Source organism: Mustelus asterias, chromosome 11 (assembly GCF_964213995.1).
Source record: "Mustelus asterias chromosome 11, sMusAst1.hap1.1, whole genome shotgun sequence".
Classification (NCBI taxonomy): domain Eukaryota; kingdom Metazoa; phylum Chordata; class Chondrichthyes; order Carcharhiniformes; family Triakidae; genus Mustelus; species Mustelus asterias.
The window spans coordinates 61898955-61918159 of NC_135811.1; the positions used below are offsets into that span (position 1 = coordinate 61898955).

At 46.0% G+C, this 19205-nt stretch overlaps 1 protein-coding gene across 2 annotated transcripts in view; it reads right to left on the minus strand.

The window, feature by feature from the left end:
* The window catches only part of LOC144500563 (uncharacterized), a 59391-nt gene extending 47684 nt beyond the window's left edge, over positions 1–11707 (minus strand). Inside the window, exons 1-2 of one of the 2 annotated variants that reach the window (XM_078223682.1) lie at positions 11419–11707; positions 3676–4433 (exon numbers count right to left, since the gene is read on the minus strand). In XM_078223682.1, the coding sequence (XP_078079808.1) occupies positions 3676–4433; positions 11419–11470 (810 nt within the window). In that variant the 5' untranslated portion in view covers positions 11471–11707. The remainder of the gene's footprint in view (positions 1–3675; positions 4434–11418) is intronic. The other variant, XM_078223681.1, reaches the window with a different exon arrangement.
* Between the last annotated feature and the right edge of the window lie 7498 nt (positions 11708–19205).

Below are 19205 nucleotides of genomic sequence, written 5' to 3' on the forward strand. Positions count from 1 at the left end.
GCTAGCGGATAGGAAACAGAGGGTGGTGGTTGATAGTAAATATTCATCATGGAGTGCGGTTACAAGTGGTGTACCTCAGGGATCTGTTTTGGGGCCACTGCTGTTTGTAATATTTATTAATGATCTGGATGAGGGTATAGTTGGGTGGATTAGCAAATTTGCTGATGACACCAAAGTCGGTGGTGTGGTAGACAGTGAGGAAGGGTGTCGTAGTTTGCAGGAAGACTTAGACAGGTTGCAAAGTTGGGCCGAGAGGTGGCGGATGGAGTTTAATGCGGAGAAGTGTGAGGTAATTCACTTTGGTAGGAATAACAGATGTGTTGAGTATAGGGCTAACGGGAGGACTTTGAATAGTGTGGAGGAGCAGAGGGATCTAGGTGTATGTGTGCATAGATCCCTGAAAGTTGGGAATCAAGTAGATAAGGTTGTTAAGAAGGCATATGGTGTCTTGGCGTTTATTGGTAGGGGGATTGAATTTAGGAGTCGTAGCGTTATGTTGCAACTGTACACAACTCTGGTGCGGCCGCACTTGGAGTACTGTGTGCAGTTCTGGTCCCCACATTACAGGAAGGATGTGGAGGCTTTGGAGAGGGTGCAGAGGAGGTTTACCAGGATGTTGCCTGGTATGGAGGGGAGATCCTATGAGGAGAGGCTGAGGGATTTGGGATTGTTTTCGCTGGAAAGGCGGCGGCTAAGAGGGGATCTTATTGAAACATATAAGATGATTAGAGGTTTAGATAGGGTGGATAGTGATAGCCTTTTTCCTCTGATGGAGAAATCCAGCACGAGGGGGCATGGCTTTAAATTGAGGGGGGGTAGTTATAGAACCGATGTCAGGGGTAGGTTCTTTACCCAGAGGGTGGTGAGGGATTGGAATGCCCTGCCAGCATCAGTAGTAAATGCGCCTAGTTTGGGGGCGTTTAAGAGATCCGTAGATAGGTTCATGGACGAAAAGAAATTGGTTTAGGTTGGAGGGTCACAGTTTTTTTTTAACTGGTCGGTGCAACATCGTGGGCCGAAGGGCCTGTTCTGCGCTGTAATGTTCTATGTTCTATGTTCTATGTCACTGCTACCCAATGAGAGTGGCAGAGAGAAAACAGAAATTAAAAGGGACAGGTTTAAACAAAAATATATTCTTTTTGTTTTTTTAAAATTATTAGTGTCACAAGTAGGCTTACATTAACACTGCAATGAAGTATTGATATAGAAATATAGATATAGAAACCCTACAGTGCAGAAGGAGGCCATTCGGCCCATCGAGTCTGCACCGACCACAATCCCACCCAGGCCCTACCCCCACATATTTTACCCGCTAATCCCTCTAACCTACACATCCCAGGACTCTAAGGGGCAATTTTTCAACCTGGCCAATCAACCTAACCCGCACATCTTTGGACTGTGGGAGGAAACCGGAGCACCCGGAGGAAACCCAAGCAGACACGAGGAGAATGTGCAAACTCCACACAGACAGTGACCCGAGCCGGGAATCGAACCCGGGACCCTGGAGCTGTGAAGCAGCAGTGCTAACCACTGTGCTACCGTGTAAATCTCCTAGCAGCTACACTCCGGCGCCTGTTCAGGTACACTGAGGGAGAATTTAGCACGGCCAATGCACCCTAACCAGCACATTTTTTGGATTGTGGGAGGAAACCAGAGCACCCGGAGGAAAGTCACACAGACACAGGGAGAACATGCAGACTTTGCATAGACAGCGACCCAATCGGGAATTGAACCCAGGTCCCTGGCACTGTGAAGCAGCAGTGCTAACCACTGTGCCACCCAAGGGGACAGGGAGCTCACATAGAAAATTGCAGCAAGGTCTGACTGAATCATTCGATTCATCAGAACCTGAATGCCATCAACCTTTGAATTTGGAAGGAGAAATGCTTGTCTGTTCTGTCTGTGGGAAAAGATTTCAAACATCAGTGTGCCTAGAAAAGCATCAAGACACACACGCCCGAGTGACAACGTTCCAGTGAACTGACTGTGGAAAGAGCTTTAACCAGTTACAGATCCCTGAAAAACCATCATACAGCAGGCACATTAGCAACATTTAAGAGGCATATGGATGGATACATAAATAGGGAGGGAGTACGGTCCGAGTAAGGGCAGAAGTTTGTTTGAGTTTAGTTGGGACATCATGATCAAAACAGGCTTGGAGGGCCGAAGGACCTGTTCCTGTGTCGTACTGTTCTTTGTAGCCCCTGTCTCCAGACTTCAACATCATAAAACAGATTATCTGGTCATTATAACATTGCTGTTTGTGGAAGATGCTTTGTGTGAATTGGTTACCAGATTGTCTATGTTACAAGTGACTACACTTCAAAAGGCGTACTTATTAGCTCTGAAATCTTTGGGACGATTGTGAAAGGTGCTTTATAAATTCATGTATTCCTTTTGGTAAATTATTATAATAAATCACTTATTCCGAATACGGTTACCTCCTACCACACAGGATCTCAGCTAAAAGAAGTCTTGGTGATTCAGGGTACCCACACCAGATTTGGCACCGCTGGGACAGTTAACAAACAAATGGGCACAAGGGAACCACAATTTGAAGCTGAGGATTGAGTTGACATCAAATGGCCAAAATTGCAACCACAAAACTTGTACCATCTCTGTCAGGACCAAAGCAGATTGAGGGGTTGCTGGGTAAAATGGTTTCTCTGTTGGATGGCGACAGAAAGTGGAATGCAGGCTGCTTGATAGTGAGCAGAGTGTGAGAGTTCCAGCACCGCAATTGTGAGGATACATTTCTCTTTCTGATGAATAACTGTGATATTGATCATCGGTCTCATCCAGCTGATCAGAGTGAACCGCATCCTCAAACTTACAGATCTGAGTGTCGTCATCAGAGACCTTCACATCTCAGAGACTATTTCTGTACTTAGAGAAAATGGACAAGATCCACGCTGAGAAATGGCTCAATGTAAATATGTTTGCTGTTTACGATGCCTTCATTTATCTTTAGTTTTACACGAGTGAATTGTTCTGTGTTCAATTATGTGACTTTGATTTCTATGGATGCTCCTACTTGATTGGTTAAACCTGGAGGTGGACTCAGAGAAAAGTAAACAAATGGTAGAAAGAGCTAGAAGTTGCTAGAAGCATGGAGGAGATATTTGAAAACACTATGAATAAAATTGGCTACGCACAAAGAAACTAGTGTCATCTCTGCGTAGATCCGACATATGAAACCAATGATTCCTTTCCATCACCTTGGCCGCACCTTTTTCCTTTTACTACTTTCCCTAGACAAGAGGCCTGATCTTTACTGAGCTGCCCAAGATGTCAGTTAGGTGTCTGCAGCTTGCTAATGATATGAAGACAGGAAATCGGAGCCAGATTATAATAGCCACTTGAGTCTGCTTCAACATTCAATAAGATATGGCTGATCCTTGACCACAGTTCCACTTTCCAACTCAATCCCCACATCCCTCAATCCCTTTAGTGCTCCCCTCGCCTGTTATAACCTCCCACACCCATTCCGTTCTAATCTTTTAGAATATGATTCACTGCTTTGTGATTTCCTCACTTTCCCGGGGATTCTCTGTGATTTAAACAATTCATTTTAAAGTATCTGCTCCTTGTGAATCTTGTTCAGTCGTGACTGAAACTAATTTTTGTGAACTATGGGGGAATGTGCATATGAGAAATAATTGAATATTCTCTTACCTGACTTAATCTGCAGCACTCCTCCATGTAATCGTTTAGACTATCACTCGATGGTCGTCTTTTCAATGTCTCTTGGTCTAATCGAACTTCATTTGCATGCTCCACAGTATCACTCCCAGACAATTGTGAATTGGTGTCAGCAATCACTATTTCAACAAGTGAGAGACGTTTATGCTCTGTCACTTCCTCATCAATAACTGTAGGATTCTGATTAAAGTTTTTGTTTGACCTATTGATTTTTTTCCAATTGGCAGAGGCTGGGTGAACCTTCTTGACCTTTACCTCTTGATTTTCCTCGGCCTTTCCATCTGTTTTTGTACACTTGTCCAAGTTGCAGTACTCAGCTGGGAAAGGGCAATGTTGAATAGCAGGAGATGAGGACACAATGCTCAAAGCCATCCCAGAGTCGCAAGAGGATTCCCTCCGATGAATGCCAAAGCTCTGCTCAGATCCTGAAGGCGTAGAGGGAGAGTTTGTACCGCTAGGCAGTTCAACACCAGAATCCTCCGACTCCGATTTATACAGTTTCAGGATGCAGTTTGATGGCTCATTAACTGCAGCATACTCAGAGAAAGAGCTCAGGAATGCAGACTTTGCTAGCTCCGTGTGATTGTTAGTTTGTTGTGCTGGGTTGTCCTCAGGATTTCCTGTCTTGGCTAGCGCTGGATGTGACAGGATGTCTTCACACTGTGGCCCATTTTGCAGGAGGGTCACTTTGGTCAGAACCACTTTCCTCTTGGCCGATTCCTGTCTCACCACTAGAAACACAAAAGCCACACATCATCACATTCATAATTACTCCCGAGTCAAAGGTTTTGCTGTCACACTAAGGGCCAGTGTTGACCATTCAGCCTCAAGCAGCCAAGGTCTGGTCACATGATCAGAATTCTCAGACCTGATCATTTTATGTGGGAATAGTGAGCTTTTAAAAGACACACTTTTAAAAGGCTTGTTCAATCTGTAAGCTCAATCTTACAAGCAACGTAGCAGATCATTGAGGCCATAGCTAAGGTTGGAAAGATCAATAATGTGCAAAATGAAAAGAAATGTTTCTCAGTATCATTCCTTCATTCGTCACCAATTATCTGAGGAGTTCTTTGCATCAACTCAGACTTGACGGAGATGCTGACCCCACTCACCCCTCCTCCCCATCTCTAACACCTCAGAGAGGCAACTGACTTGTCGGAATGTTCCTGAAGATGGTTTACAATTGGTTGATCAGTTGTGGGGAGGGTGGATTAGTTGATGCTTAAGGTTTGAACATTTTAGCAAAACTATTTTGACAAAGGGTTCACACCTTCTCTGTTCTCTCCACAGATGCTGACTGACTTGTGGAGTGGGGGTGCCATCGTTGACATGTTCCTGGGAGTGTCATCAGGTTATCCAGCCTCCAACTGTCCCACCCACTCAAACAACCTTTAAAATACACACTGTAGAGGTGACACCATCGAAACATTCAGTGCCCCGTGGGCACTGGAGTGTTTTTATCCCTAAATTTGTTGATTTAGTTTATTTGGTTAACCCAAAAGTAGGGGGAGGTGCTGGCACAGCGGTAATGTTGCTGTAGTAGTGGCCCAGGGTAATGAGACACGGGGTGGAATTTTACCGTCCTGTCATGGTGGGGCAGGGTTGGAAAGTGCAGCGATCCATTCAGAAATCCACCGATTTCGGTGGCACTGGAAATTCTCACCGGTGGGAGCGGCTGTAAGATTCCGCCCGTGAGGTCAAATCCCATCATGGCAGCTGGTGGAATTTATATTCAATTAGTCAAATTTAAAATTGACATCTAATCTCAGGAATGATGGCCATGAATCGATTCAGTAATGTCCACACAAATTAGGAGCAGGAGTAGGCCATTCAGCACCTCAAGCCTGCTCTGCCATTCAATAAGATCATGGCTGATCTGATCGTGGCCTCAACTCCACTTTCATCAAATCAAGGATCTATCTAACTGTGCCATAAAAATATGCAAAAGCTGTCCCTCCACCACCCTGAGGAAGAGAGTTCCACAGACTAAAAGCCCTCTACAAGAGGAGACCCCTTATTTTTAAACTGTACCCTCAAGTTCCAGTTAATCCCACAAGGAGAAACATTCTTTCAGCATCAACCCTATCAAATCATCTGAGGAATAGGATTCTAACCCAGATATCAGTCCAGTGAACCTTCTCTGAACTGCTTCTAACAGCATTATATCTCTTTTCAAATAAGGGGACCAAAACTGTACACAGAATTCTAGATGTGATCTCACCAAGGCCCCAAATAGCTGCAGTAAAACTTCCCTACTTTTATATTCTATGCTCCGTGCAATAATTTGTATAATCCTTTGCATAATCAGGCTGGAAGGTCCATTACTCACCATGATTAAGTCAGGGATTGGAGAAGTTGACTTTATCCTTCTTGTTCGTGGGGTGCTCCTGGTACAGAAAGCCTCCACAATCTCCCAGATAGAGTGCTAGAAGGTGAACTGAATAATGTTCCAGCCTGGAAAAATCTACTGGGGTAAAAATCGAGGCCACAGTCATCTTGACAGCTCCTGGCAGTGCTGTCCTCTGCAGCTGCAGGTCTCACTATGGGAATGTGGCACCTTGCTGTGATCCCCTAGTGAAGCCTCCACAGACATTTAGAGTACTATTTACAATTCTGGTCACCCGTTTAAGGAAGGATCCTACTAAACTGGTAAGGATGCAACAAGATTTACAAGGATGTTACCAGGACTGAAAGTTTGAATTATAAGGAGGGGTTGGATAGGCTGGGACTTCTTTCCCTGGAGCGTAGGAGGATGATGGGTGACCTCAGAGGTTTATAAAATCATTGATAAGGTGAATAGCCAAGGTCTTTTCCTCAGGGTAGGGGAGTCCAAAACTAGAGGGCATAGGTTTAAGGTGAGAGGGGAAAGATTTAAAAGAGACCTGAGGGACAACTTTTTCCACACAGAGGGTGGTGCGTATATGGAATGAGCTGCCAGAGGAGGTGGTAGAGGCGGGTACAATTACAACATTTGAAAGACATTTGGACAGGTTAGTGGATGGCAAAGGTTTAAAGGGAATAAGAGCCAAACGCAGACAAGTTCAGTTTAGGAAACCTGGTCGGTATGGAGGAGTTGGGCTGAAGGGCCTGTTTCCGTGCTGTATATCACTATGACTTTGTTCCTAGCTGAGGTAGAGTTCGGAGTAACGCTCTCCGAATACCCTCGGAGGGTACCGCCTCCTGCTGAAAGGCCTCCTCTTCCTTCTGCAAGCAGTCTCTCCTGCCTGCTGCCCTGCTCCCTCTCTCTGATCCTGCAGCCTCCCTGTAACTGTAACTGTAGACACCCCAATTGGGAGAAAGTGGTGGACAGAAAGCGACCCTTTCAGAAACACACAGCCCCTTCCAAACGTCCAGCACCACCCACTTCAGACTTACTCAATTTCTCCCAAATCCTCCAGTATAGAACTTCCACCAACACTGAAACAGTTAAAAACATCTCCCCTCGTTAAGCTGCCACGTTTTAAACAGTGTTTGTAGGGTAGGGTGGTGGAGGGGGGCCCCTCGTACAGCATGTTCAGCTGTGTGTGTTTGAGAGAGATTGTGAACAGGAACAACAAGGTCCAAGCTGACAGGATGTTAAATCAGTGTTCGACACTAGCTGACATGATGATCTCTGCTAGCGTTCCAGGATATGCACGGGATTCCTGAGGTATTGCCCTTCATAACACACTGAACCGCGTGGGCTGTGCAGGAAGAGGGTGAGAGTGTGGCCCCCACACCATGTTTTCCTCATATGGCTCCCCCAGCAATAAAAATCAACAGCAATATGAAGCCTTCTATTCCTTCATTCAAGACAGTAATTACATGGTTAAATGCTGAGAGTGAGTCGCCATCTCCCAGAAACAGGCACCCATCATATCCTGTCACACAGGGAGCAGACCTCCAATTCTCTCTCCTTCCTTCCAGCCCATTTCCATCTCGTTACCTCCAATTCTGTGCGTTTTTTGCCAATGATCTTTTATATGAAACCATATCAAATTTTGCCACACTTAAGGACAGGGTCAAGTATATTCCTGTTAAACCGGTTCTGCTCACAGTACAACAAAAGCTCTCCTTTAAGAACCAGAAATAAAATTAACCCCGAAGAACATTCTGAATAATGAGGGGATTGGATATTTTCTCAGGATTTTGATAGCAATTCATTAGTCCTTTGTGCAGAATCATTATAAAAAGTGGATCTCTACTCAAATATAATGTGTATTTATTTAATAACCTCTAAAGATGGGGCAAGAGTAGGGAATTAGAACTACATGGAAGTAGTTCAACTCTGAAACCCTCCCAATCAGAAGCATTTATCTTTGATTGGGTGGTTGAAATGTTAAAGTATCACAGACAGTGCTCCTGCTCATTCTGCAACTCCCACCACAAACTGTACTTCTGTTGGGGCTCGGGAATCCATGAATCTATATCAGCTCAACTTGACACCCGCAGATCCAGCAAAGTGTGTACATTTTAAAATCCCTACCTCTCCCATGAATTAACTATTTCTACTGGAAAGGGAGGGTGAGAATCAGAGCAGGTAAGGCCCAGCAATTGGACAGTCCAGGACGATAACTGGCTCAAAACTGATCTTAATGTCGATTACTGTGAACCATTCATTCTAACCCCAGATACCAGAAAGGATTTTTATACCAGCAAGGCTCCAGTGCTACAAATGGGGAAGTTCTAACCTGCCATCACAGAGGGTGTGACCACCAAATTTTGTCAGGGTCAAAAATCTCAGGGATCTTTTTCTTTATAAAACAGGACTGCGGAAAACCTCCCAATTAAAGATAAATATAATTACAACAAAAGCACATTTTAAGCTCACACAATGTCTAAAACCAATACATTAGCAGATTGACAATGCCACAGATTACATGAGCATGCGAGGTGAAATCATCTATCAGGAATGGCTACAACTGCCTAAAGGCTAACTTAATGCCAGACATTTTCTGCTATTCACAGAATTGTCACGGCTTTACGTTTGAAAATGACCAAGAAACTTTTCTGATCAATGACTCCAAGAGATAATATTTGGTCTAGGATTTTACAGTTGCTGATGTATGCGAGGAATAGAATCACTAGGAATTCATAAAACCGGAGACACAATGTTTGAACTCTAGTTATTTAGAGATCTCCCTGCATGCAGCATTAAATGCCTGCTTTTATACTCCATACCCCCTAGAGTCTAGCGAGCTTTAACTTCCCTCCCCTTTTTTGATCATTACTTTATTGAAACTCCCGTTCTCTGCTCCTTGACTGCTTTTCATTTCACCATTTAGTTTATTCACACTTAGTTTACACACCAGTGGATTCAGGGGCAGAGATGTCGGGCGGGAATAATACTCACTGGAATTATATCGGCACATTGTGGTTCCAGACACTGGGATCAAATCCGAGTGCTGAGCAAAATGTAGGAGTGTGGCGGGATCCCATTAAGGATGGTGGCAGGCCTCTCCCACTTGCCTATCCAATCAGAAGGCTGGCACTTTGGCTGTCTGGGCGGTGCCACCAGTAAAATAGCGGCAGCTGAGTCTGCGAGGAGAGGAGGAGGGCACCTCCATACTGAGGAATCCTCAAAGAACTGAGGAGAATGACTTCAACCTGCTGAGACCAGGCAGGCTCCACTGATTGGATGGGATTAGCCCATCAGCAATGGTGTTGAAACTGTTGGGGGTCAACTGAGGGAAATTGAGCCTCTGGGAAGGAAGGTTCCCAGTCCCCCCTTCCCCGGGAAGCTGTCTCAATGTAGCTGGCAGTGTCCCCACACAGCAGAACCGGGCCGACACAGGAGTATGATCGTGGTTAATGGCAGCATGGTGGCACAGTGGTTGGCACTGCTTCCTCAGTGCCAGGGACCCGGGTTCAATTCTAGCTTTGGGTGATTGTCTGTGTGGAGTCTGCACGTTCTCCCTGTGTCTGTGTGGGTTTCCTTCAGGTCCTCTGGTTTCCTCCCACAGTCCCAAGATAAGCAGGTTAGGTTGATTGGCCATGCTGAATTTCCCCATAGTGTCAGGGCAATTAGCAGGGTAAATAAGTGGAGTTAAGGGGGTAGGGCATGGGTGGGATTATTGTCAGTGCAGGCTCGATGGGCCAAATGACCTCTTTCTGCACTGTAGGGATTCAATGAATAGACCAGTTCAACTGGTTGCCTGTCTCTGGTTGACAGACAGTTGAGCCGCTGCTATTCCTGCCTCTAAAATTTTCCCATCGTGGTGGGCAGGAAGATCTCTGGCTTCCCTTCAGTAGACTTCCATTGCTTTTGTTAACCATAAAACCATAAGACATAGGAGCAGAATTAGGCCACTCAGCCCATCGAGTCTGCTCCGCCGTTCAATCATGGCTGATATTTTTCTCATCCCCATTCTCCTGCCTTTTCCCCATAATCCCTGATCCCCTTATTAATCAAGAACATATATATCTCTGTCTTAAAGACACTCAATGACCTGGCCTCCACAGCCTTCTGAGGCAAAGATTTCCACAGATTCACCACTCTCTGGCTGAAGAAATTCCTTCTCATCTCTGTTTTAAAGGATCTTCCCTTACGCCTGAGGTTGTGCCCTCTGGTTCTAGTTTTTCCTACTAGTGGAAACACCCTCTCCACATTCACTCTATCCAGGCCTCGCAGTATCCTGTAAGTTTCAATAAAATACCCCCTCATCCTTCTAAACTCCAACGAATACAGACCTAGAGTCCTCAACCGTTCCTCATATGACAAGCTCTTTATTCCAGGGATCATTCTTGTGAATCTCCTCTGGATCCTTTCCAAGGCCAGCACATCCTTCCTTAGATATGGGGCCCAAAACTGCTCACAATACCCCAAATGGGGTCTGATCAGAACTTTATACAGCCTCAGGAGTACATCCCTGCTCTTGTATTCTAGTCCTCTCGACATAATGCTAACATTGCATTTGTCTTCCTAACTGCTGACTGAACCTGCACGTTAACCTTAAGAGAATCTTGAACAAGGACTCCCAAGTCCCTTTGTGTTTCTGATTTCCTGAGCATTTTCCCATTTAGAACATTCCTCCTTCCAAAGTGCATAACCTCACACTTTTCCACACTGTATTCTATCTGCCACTTCTTTGTCCGCTCTCCTAAGCTGTTCAAGTCCTTCTGCAGCTCCTCTGCTTCCTCAATATTACCTGTCCCTCTACATATCTTTGTATTATCTGAAAACTTAGTTCCTTCCTCCAAATCGTTAATGTATATTGTGGAAAGTTGTGGTCCCAGCACTGACCCCTGAGGCACACTGCTGGACACTGGCTGCCATCCTGAAAAAGACCCCTTTATCCCCACTCTCTGCCTTCTGCCAGTCAGCCAATCCTCTACCCATGCCAGGATCTTGCTCTTAACATCATGGGTACTTAACTTATTTAAGGGCTTGATTAACTTATTTAACCAAGCTCTTCCACTTCCCAACCCATCTCCAGAGAGCCAGTGAAGTCCTGGACAATAGTGTTCAGGCTGCTGAAGACCCCTGGCTATCTGGTGATTTAGAATGAAGCAGGGCTGTGAGCAGTCAGGCAGGAGTTGCTGTACTAATTTATAAAGAGGGTTCACTGAAAGACGTCAATGCAGTTCTGACCCAAACCCCTTCAAAGTTTCACAGGGTAGTCACAGGAGAAAGTCCACCAGCTGAGCATTGTAGGTTTAAAAGGCAATAGGGAGCAGCCCAGTTTAACTGACAGATTGGATCAGTTACAGTAAATGCCGATCTGTTCCAATCCCTACCTTTTTTCCAGGAATTTCCTACTCCAAAGATGCCATTTCTTCCAAACATCATCTCTCAGCGGGCTGTTCGAAATGAGCCTCTTGTCAGTCTGCTCCAGATTCCAGTTCTCCCCTCATCTACAATCCACGGCCTGTCACAAACATCCTCGGTTCTTTGAAAGGTGATATTCCAATCACTGCTGGGGTGGGTTAGGCTGGTAAATGAAGGAAGGAAGCTGGGTGTGAGTAAAGCTGCATCACCGGCTGCCGCAAGCCAGAGGCACTCATTCAGAATCCACTTGAAGAAAGGACAAGCTCCCTTCCTGATAATATCAGAGGGTGGGGAGGTGGGAGGGGATTACTGGATCCTCAGCTAATCAGCACAGAACTCATCCTGGAACAGGACTGGGCAGACTCGAACAGCCACTCACAGCCCTGCCTTGGAGAGGAGGTTAAAAGGTGAAGAATTGTGATCATTTAATAAATTATGGAAGGAATTGGGCTCCTTTTTCAATGTAGTAAATCTCTGAACTCCGACTAGTTTAAATGCTGCAATCTATTTCCTTTACTTTTCCTGTTTTGTCACAAACAGGTGCATAGAAATCAGCCCTGGCTCTCTCCTAGCGAGGCCCCTGGCTCACTCCAGTTTCTTGGCAGACACTAAATACCCCTTGTTATATCTTTTAATAATTCAGATAATGAGTAACTTCTCAACCATCGCGCTGTGTCCTGTGAACACACACAAGTGCTGAGAGAGTTGGGCAGGAATGCACTGCTATCGGGTCCAAGCAGCTGGCATGTGATGTTAGTTAAATATTTCCTCAGATGCTTCTATGACAGTCTTGTGCAGGAGACGGGATTGTAAAATCAGTTCTTCCAAGCAGGTATCCTGTAAAACTCAGTGATCCGACTGATTATGTTCTCCTGTTATTCATCAGCCGGACTCCAATCCCAGCTGCCCCCAGATCATGTTTAACATTCTCGTTATGTCAGGATCAGAGCATTATGGGCAGGACATTCAGCCCATCGAGCCTGCTCCCCCAATCATGGCTGATCATCCACTTCAATGGCCTTTCCCCCACTCTATTCCCATATCCTTTTTCAACACTGGAATTTAGAATTCTGTCAATCGCCATGTTAAACATACTCACTGACGGAGCTTCCACACACCCCAGTGAAAGAAAATCCAAAGATCAAACATGCTCTGTGCAAAAGAATTTCACCCCATCTCAGCCCTAAGTGGCCTCCACTTTATCTGGAACTTGTGACCCCTGATTATAGAGAGTAACTGGGAGGAGAAAAATGACTCCCCACATACTGTGTGCATATTGGAGAATACAGTGACTCCCCATGTTGTACCTGTTCTGTGAGTGTTTGATGGGACAGTGTAGAGGGAGTTTTACTCTGTAGCTAGGTGATGGCCTAGTGGTATTATCGCTAGACTATTAATCCAGAAACTCAGCTAATGTTCTGGGGACCTGGGTTCAAATCCCATCACGGCAGATGATGAAATTTGAATTCAATGAAGAATTTCTGGAATTAGGAATCTACTGATGACCATGAAACCATTGTCGATTGTCAAAAAACCCCATCTGGATCACTAATGCCCTTTAGGGAAGGAAATCTGCCGTCCTTACCCGGTCTGGCTACATGTGACTCCAGAACCACAGAAATGTCGTTGACTCTGAACTGCCCAAGGGTAACCAGGGATAGGCAATAAATGCTGGCCAGCTAGCGATGCCTATGTCTCACGAATGAATAAAAAAAACTAACCCCGTGCTATGCCTGTCTGGGAGTGTTTGATAGAAACAGTGTAGAGGGAGCTTTATTCTGTGCTGCACCTATCCTAGGATTGTTTACTCTGTATCTAACCCCGTGCTGTACTTGTCTTGGGAGTATTTGATGAGGACAGTGTAGCGGGAGCATTACTCTGTATCTAACCCTGTGCTTACCTGCCCTGGGCTGTTTGTAGAGGGAGAGTTACTGTTTCCTAATCTATATTTTCTCCACTCAGGATATGTTCAGTTGATAAACCTGATACTTTAAATTTTCTGTGAATACAGAGTTTCATGATGCCAACATGAATGGGCAGGGAGTGGCATAGTGTTATTTATTGTCACTGTATTTGCAGCCCAGGGACACAAGGCAAGATATGGGGAAGTTGGTTTGAATCCCACCACGGCAGATGGTGAAATTTGAATTCAATAAAAATCTGGAATTAAAAGTTTAATGATGACCATAAATAATTGTCAACTGTCGTGAAAACCCAACTGGTTCACTAATGTCCTTTAGGGAAGGAAATCTTCTATCCTTACCCAGTCTGGCCTACACGTGACTCAGACCCACACAGCAATGTGCTTTCTGAAACAGAGCAGTTAGGGATGGGCAATAACTGTTGGCCCAGCGATGCTCACGTTCAGTAAAATGAATAAATAAACAATAGGAACAGTGTGCAGAGAGACAGAATTCCTTTTTATTCCTTCCCTTCTCCTCTTAGTGCCTGTCCATCCCTAATCATGGGAATAGGATGGACAGGCACTAAGAGGAGAAGGGAATTATCAGCAATGACTGGGCAAGTGAATTAATGAAAGTGAAAGGAAGCAAGTGGAGGGAGCAGGAAGAAGGACGGATGAGAGGCAGATAGTGAGAGAGAAAAAGAAGGAATAGATAGTAGCTGGCAGGGCAAAGAGAGGGAGTGGTTATGCAGCATATGTAAAATGGATAGCAATAAAAGGAGACAGTGAGGAGGGGAGAAACTGAGAATGGTGCTTTATTGCTCAGTATTAATTCAGAGCTGAGAATTGCTTGATATTTTCGAATCAGTTATTTCTTAACCAGAAGCAGTTAGGGAAATCCATTCTGAAAGGGATTAAACTTGTCCATTTTTAACCAGCTTTTGTAAACAGCAAGAATTATGGAAAGTGCAATGTTTGGTGACAGGAACAAAGGAATATCCTGGGCTTTACCTTGGAAATGATTCAATGTTTTCCGGTCCGGAATTCAAACAATCTCTGCTGTTCAAATCCTGCTCCATTTCCGACTTATCTGATCTCCACTTGGTTCACTGTTTCACTGCAGCTCGTCAGTGATTAGGACTGTGAATGTAAATGTTTGATGACTTAATGTGACTGGGAGTTTTTACTGCCTCAGAGAGGTTGTGTGTCAAGGCACTTGCCTCAAGGGAGCACTGCTAAAGTGGAGAGGGAAAGTGAGTTGAGTAAAATGATGAATGAGGGATTTAGTTGTCACCAAGTAACCAAGTATAATGATTGGAGGGAGTAATGAAAGAGTGAGGGAGAAGGGGAGTTTCATTCTGATATGGTTCTGAAAAAGCGTGGAGGGCTAAGTGGAGGAGAGGAAACCACAGTAGCCTGGGGTATTTACAGTTGGAGAAAAACAGGAAACTTCAGCACAGTACAGTATTACTGAGTGAAGAATGTTGCTTGTAACTTTCACCTATCTCAGGGCCACATTCCAGAACTTTTGTTAACATCTCCTCTTACTTCCCTTCACTCCAGTGCTCCTCCACATAACCTATCCCTTCAGTCATCATCCTGATCACTGCACAGTTTCAGATCCTGCTATGTGAGGCACTTTGAGACAGTTAATTATATTGAAGATGCAGAATAAAGTTTCGCCGATGGTTCTAGGGCAGAAACAGGCTATTTGACCCAATGAATTAATGATCATTTGGACAGTGACACAGTGGTTAGCGCTGTTGCCTCAGAGCGCCAGGGACCCAGGTTTAATTCCAGTCTTGGTCACTGTCTGTGTGGAGTTTGCACATTCTCCCCGTGCCTGCTTGCTCCCCTCACTCTTTCACTTACACCAAGGACGTCACAGTGGTTAGCACTGCTGCCAGTGGGACAGGACATACCCAGGAATGGTGATGTTTGGAACATTATCTGTAAGGTACGATTCCATGAGAATGACTAAGTCAGGCTGTTGAGTGACTAGTCTGTGAGACAGCTCTCACAATTTTGGCACAAGCCTCCAGATGTTAGTAAGGAGGACGTTGCAGGATCAACAGGGCTAGGTTTGCTGTTGCCATTTCCGGTGTCTAGGTCAATGCTAGTGGTCCGTCTGGTTCACCCTTTGAGCATCTTGCCACCTACTGGGGTTTCACATATGCAAGCATGTGGTTGTGAGCATTTCCCATTAGAGATCGACCATTATTCAGAGGGTTCAACCTCTGCCATGTTCTTGTAGGCAGGGTGTTGGCAAGATTGGTCTAGTTTGGTTTCTGGTCAGTGACAATCTCCAGGAAGCAGAGAGTGCTGGGCGATTCCGTAATCTGGAAGATTATCAGTAAACGATTAGACTTTCCCAACAGGGAGCACTTCAGCAGTCACGGGCATTTGGTCTCTGATCTTCAGGTAAGCGTTCTCCAAGGCGGCCTTCACAACACACGACAGCGCAGAGTCGCTGAGCAGAGATTGATAGCCAGGTTCCGCACACATGAGGACGGCCTCAACCGGGATCTTGGGTTCATGTCACACTATCTGTAACTCCCACAACTTGCCTGGACTTGCAAAGTCTCACTGGCTGTCCTTTCTGGAGACAATACACATCTCTTTAACCTGTGCTTAATGCTCCCTCCACTCACATTGTCTGTACCTTTAAGACTTGATTAGCTGTAAAGGCTCGCATTCCGATCATTATTCATTATTCTGTAAATTGAGTTTGTGTCTTTATATGCCCTGCCCTGTTTGCTGTTTATGAGCAGATCTTCCACTCACCTGACAAAGGAGCAGCGCTCCGAAAGCTAGTGGCGTTTGCTACCAAATAAACCTGTTGGACTTTAACCTGGTGTTGTTAAACTTCTTACTGTGTTTGTTGGGGACAGTGCAGAGGGAGCTTCACTGTTTCTAACCCTAATTTGTGAAATGCAATAATCCCAATATAAATAGCAAAATGATTATAGAGACAATTCCTTGAGGATTATATAATGAAATGTTTGAAGGCAGTGTGTTTGTGTCTCACTCACTACAAGAATATTTACAAAAATATGATTTGGAAACATTATGTGAGGAGAGATTCAGTGAGATAACTTGTACAGGAAGCCACATCAGCAACTTTTTAAAAACACAACAAAAGAAAAACTGAAACATTCAGCAATTAGCTATGCAGCAGGATGTAATGTTGATTCTAAAAGTTTATGTGAAGTGATTTAAACTTTTTGTTGACTGGAGAATGTTTCCAAAAAACACATTAAAATCTTTAACTTCCTGGATACACTGGATACACTGCCTTGTGTTTGAGATACTGAGCGCCCCAAACAACACGAGGGCTTCAGACTCAATTCCCAAACTCAGTACCTTTCACTGACCTCAGCTGGGCAGCTCATGGAGTTACTCCAGTTAGCCTCAGCACACCCACACTGTGGCTTATAAAGAGCAGCCAGGATTCCCGCTTACATTCACTTTTGCTGCAGCCTTTGGGAAATGGCTCGGTGATTCTGTCAGTGCTGTCTCTTGTGGTTGAATAGCCTTCAAACACTCAGTGCCTGAACCATTTTCTCTGAAGCTGCCTGTGATGATTAATGGCAATCAGGTGACAAGATCCCTGACACTGAAACCCTTAAAAGAAAGATAGCAATTGATGCGCATCAATTTGACACGAGGCACAAAGCTTCGGTAAAAGAAGGCTTTTATTAACTAACAATGGAACTATCAGAACTTTAACACACTATCCCAGACTGAAGAGGTCCCGCCCGAGCAGGGGGTCTTATACCTCTCCCAGGAGGCGGAGCCCGACTGGGATGTGCCACAACAGTTACAACCACAGGTGTATCAATCCCACCCTAGCCCAACAACAACATTAGAACAACCCAACAACAACATTAGAACAATCCCACAGTGGGAACCAACGATGGTTCACCACATTCACCCCTCCTTTGAGAACAAAGGCCGGCGGGGTACGAAAACAGACTAAAATAGAATAGAAACCCTACAGTGCAGAAGGAGGCCATTCGGCCCATCGAGTCTGCACCGACCACAATCCCACCCAGGCCCTACCCCCACATATTTACCCGCTAATCCCGCTAACCTACGCATCTCAGAACTCTAAGGGGCAATTTTTAACCTGGCCAATCAACCTAACCCGCACATCTTTGGACTGTGGGAGGAAACCGGAGCACCCGGAGGAAACCCACGCAGACACGAGGAGAATGTGCAAACTCCACACTGACAGTGACCCGAGCCGGGAATCGAACCCGGGACCCTGGAGCTGTGAAGCAGCAGTGCTAACCACTGTGCTACCGTGCCGCCCCAAAAATGTCAACAGATTATAAGTTCAGACGGTCTGGAGGACCGCACCGTCGTTGTGACCTCCTCAATACCGGCGGTGACACCGGAGTAGGTGCTTGCGGTGGCGTTCTCCCCAAAACAGCGTCCAGCTGTTCTCCCACGGACTCACAGGCCGGTTGACCCAGATGAAACGGTAGTGCAGGGGATCCTGATACATTCTGCGATGGCGACGATCTTCGGGGCTCAGGCAAGCTGTGCATTGGAGTAAAACTGTTAAGCATTGCTCCCGATGCTGTCCGCGCCACGTCCGGGGGAGAAATAAGGGATAAGGGATTCGTCACTGGGGGTATGGGAGCGACAGGAGTTGCTACGTCCCCTGCGGGCGCCAGGTCTCGGATCGAGACTGTGTCCTCTCGCCCGTCAGGATATGCCACATAGGCATATTGAGGGTTGGCGTGGAGGAGGTGGACCTGTTCGACCAAGGGGTTGGACTTGCGGGCCCTTACATGTCGCCGCAGGAGGACGGGTCCTGGGTACGTCAACCAGGCTGGTAAAGATATCCCCGAGGACGACTTCCGAGGGAATGAGAACATCCTCTCGTGGGGAGTAGCATTGGTTGCCGTACACAGGAGGGAGCGAATGGAGTGAAGCGCATCAGGGAGGACCTCCTGCCAATGGGAGACTGGAAGGCCTTCGGACTTCAGCGCCAATAGGACAGCCTTCCAGACTGTAGCATTCTCTCGTTGCACCTGTCCATTACCCCTAGGGTTGTAACTCGTGGTCCTACTAGAGGCAATCCCGTATGAGAGCAGGAATTGCCTCAAATCATTACTCATGAACGACGAGCCCCTGTCGCTATGGATATAGCTGGGGTACCCGAACAGGGTAAAAAGATCACGGAATGCCTTGATCACCGTGGCAGCCGACGTGTCCGCGCAGGGGACAACAAACGGGAACCGGGAGTACTCATCTATTATGTTCAGAAAGTACACGTTCCGATCTGTTGAGGGAAGGGGGCCCTTAAAATCCACACTCAGCCTCTCGAAGGGGCGAGTGGCCTTGACCAAATGTGCCCGGTCAGGTCGGTAAAAGTGCGGTTTGCATTCCGCGCAAATCCGACAGCTCCTTGTCACCGACCTGACGTCCTCCACCGAGTAAGGCAGGTTGCGGGCTTTGACAAAGTGGTAGAGCCGAGTGACCCCAGGATGGCACAGGTCATTATGGAGGGCGTTCAAGCGATCCTCCTGCGTAGTAGCGCATGTTCCGCGCGAGAGGGCATCCGAGGGCTCATTGAGTTTCCCTGGACGATACATGATATCGTAGTTATAGGTGGAGAGTTCAATTCTCCACCGCAAGATCTTATCATTCTTGATCTTGCCCCTCTGCGTGTTGTTGAACATGAACGCCACGGACCGCTGGTCCGTGATCAGGGTGAACCGCTTTCCCGCCAGGTAATGGCGCCAGTGTCTGACGGCCTCCACAATGGCCTGGGCCTCCTTTTCCACCGCTGAATGCCGAATTTCGGGGCCTTGGAGGGTGCGGGAAAAAAACGCGACGGGC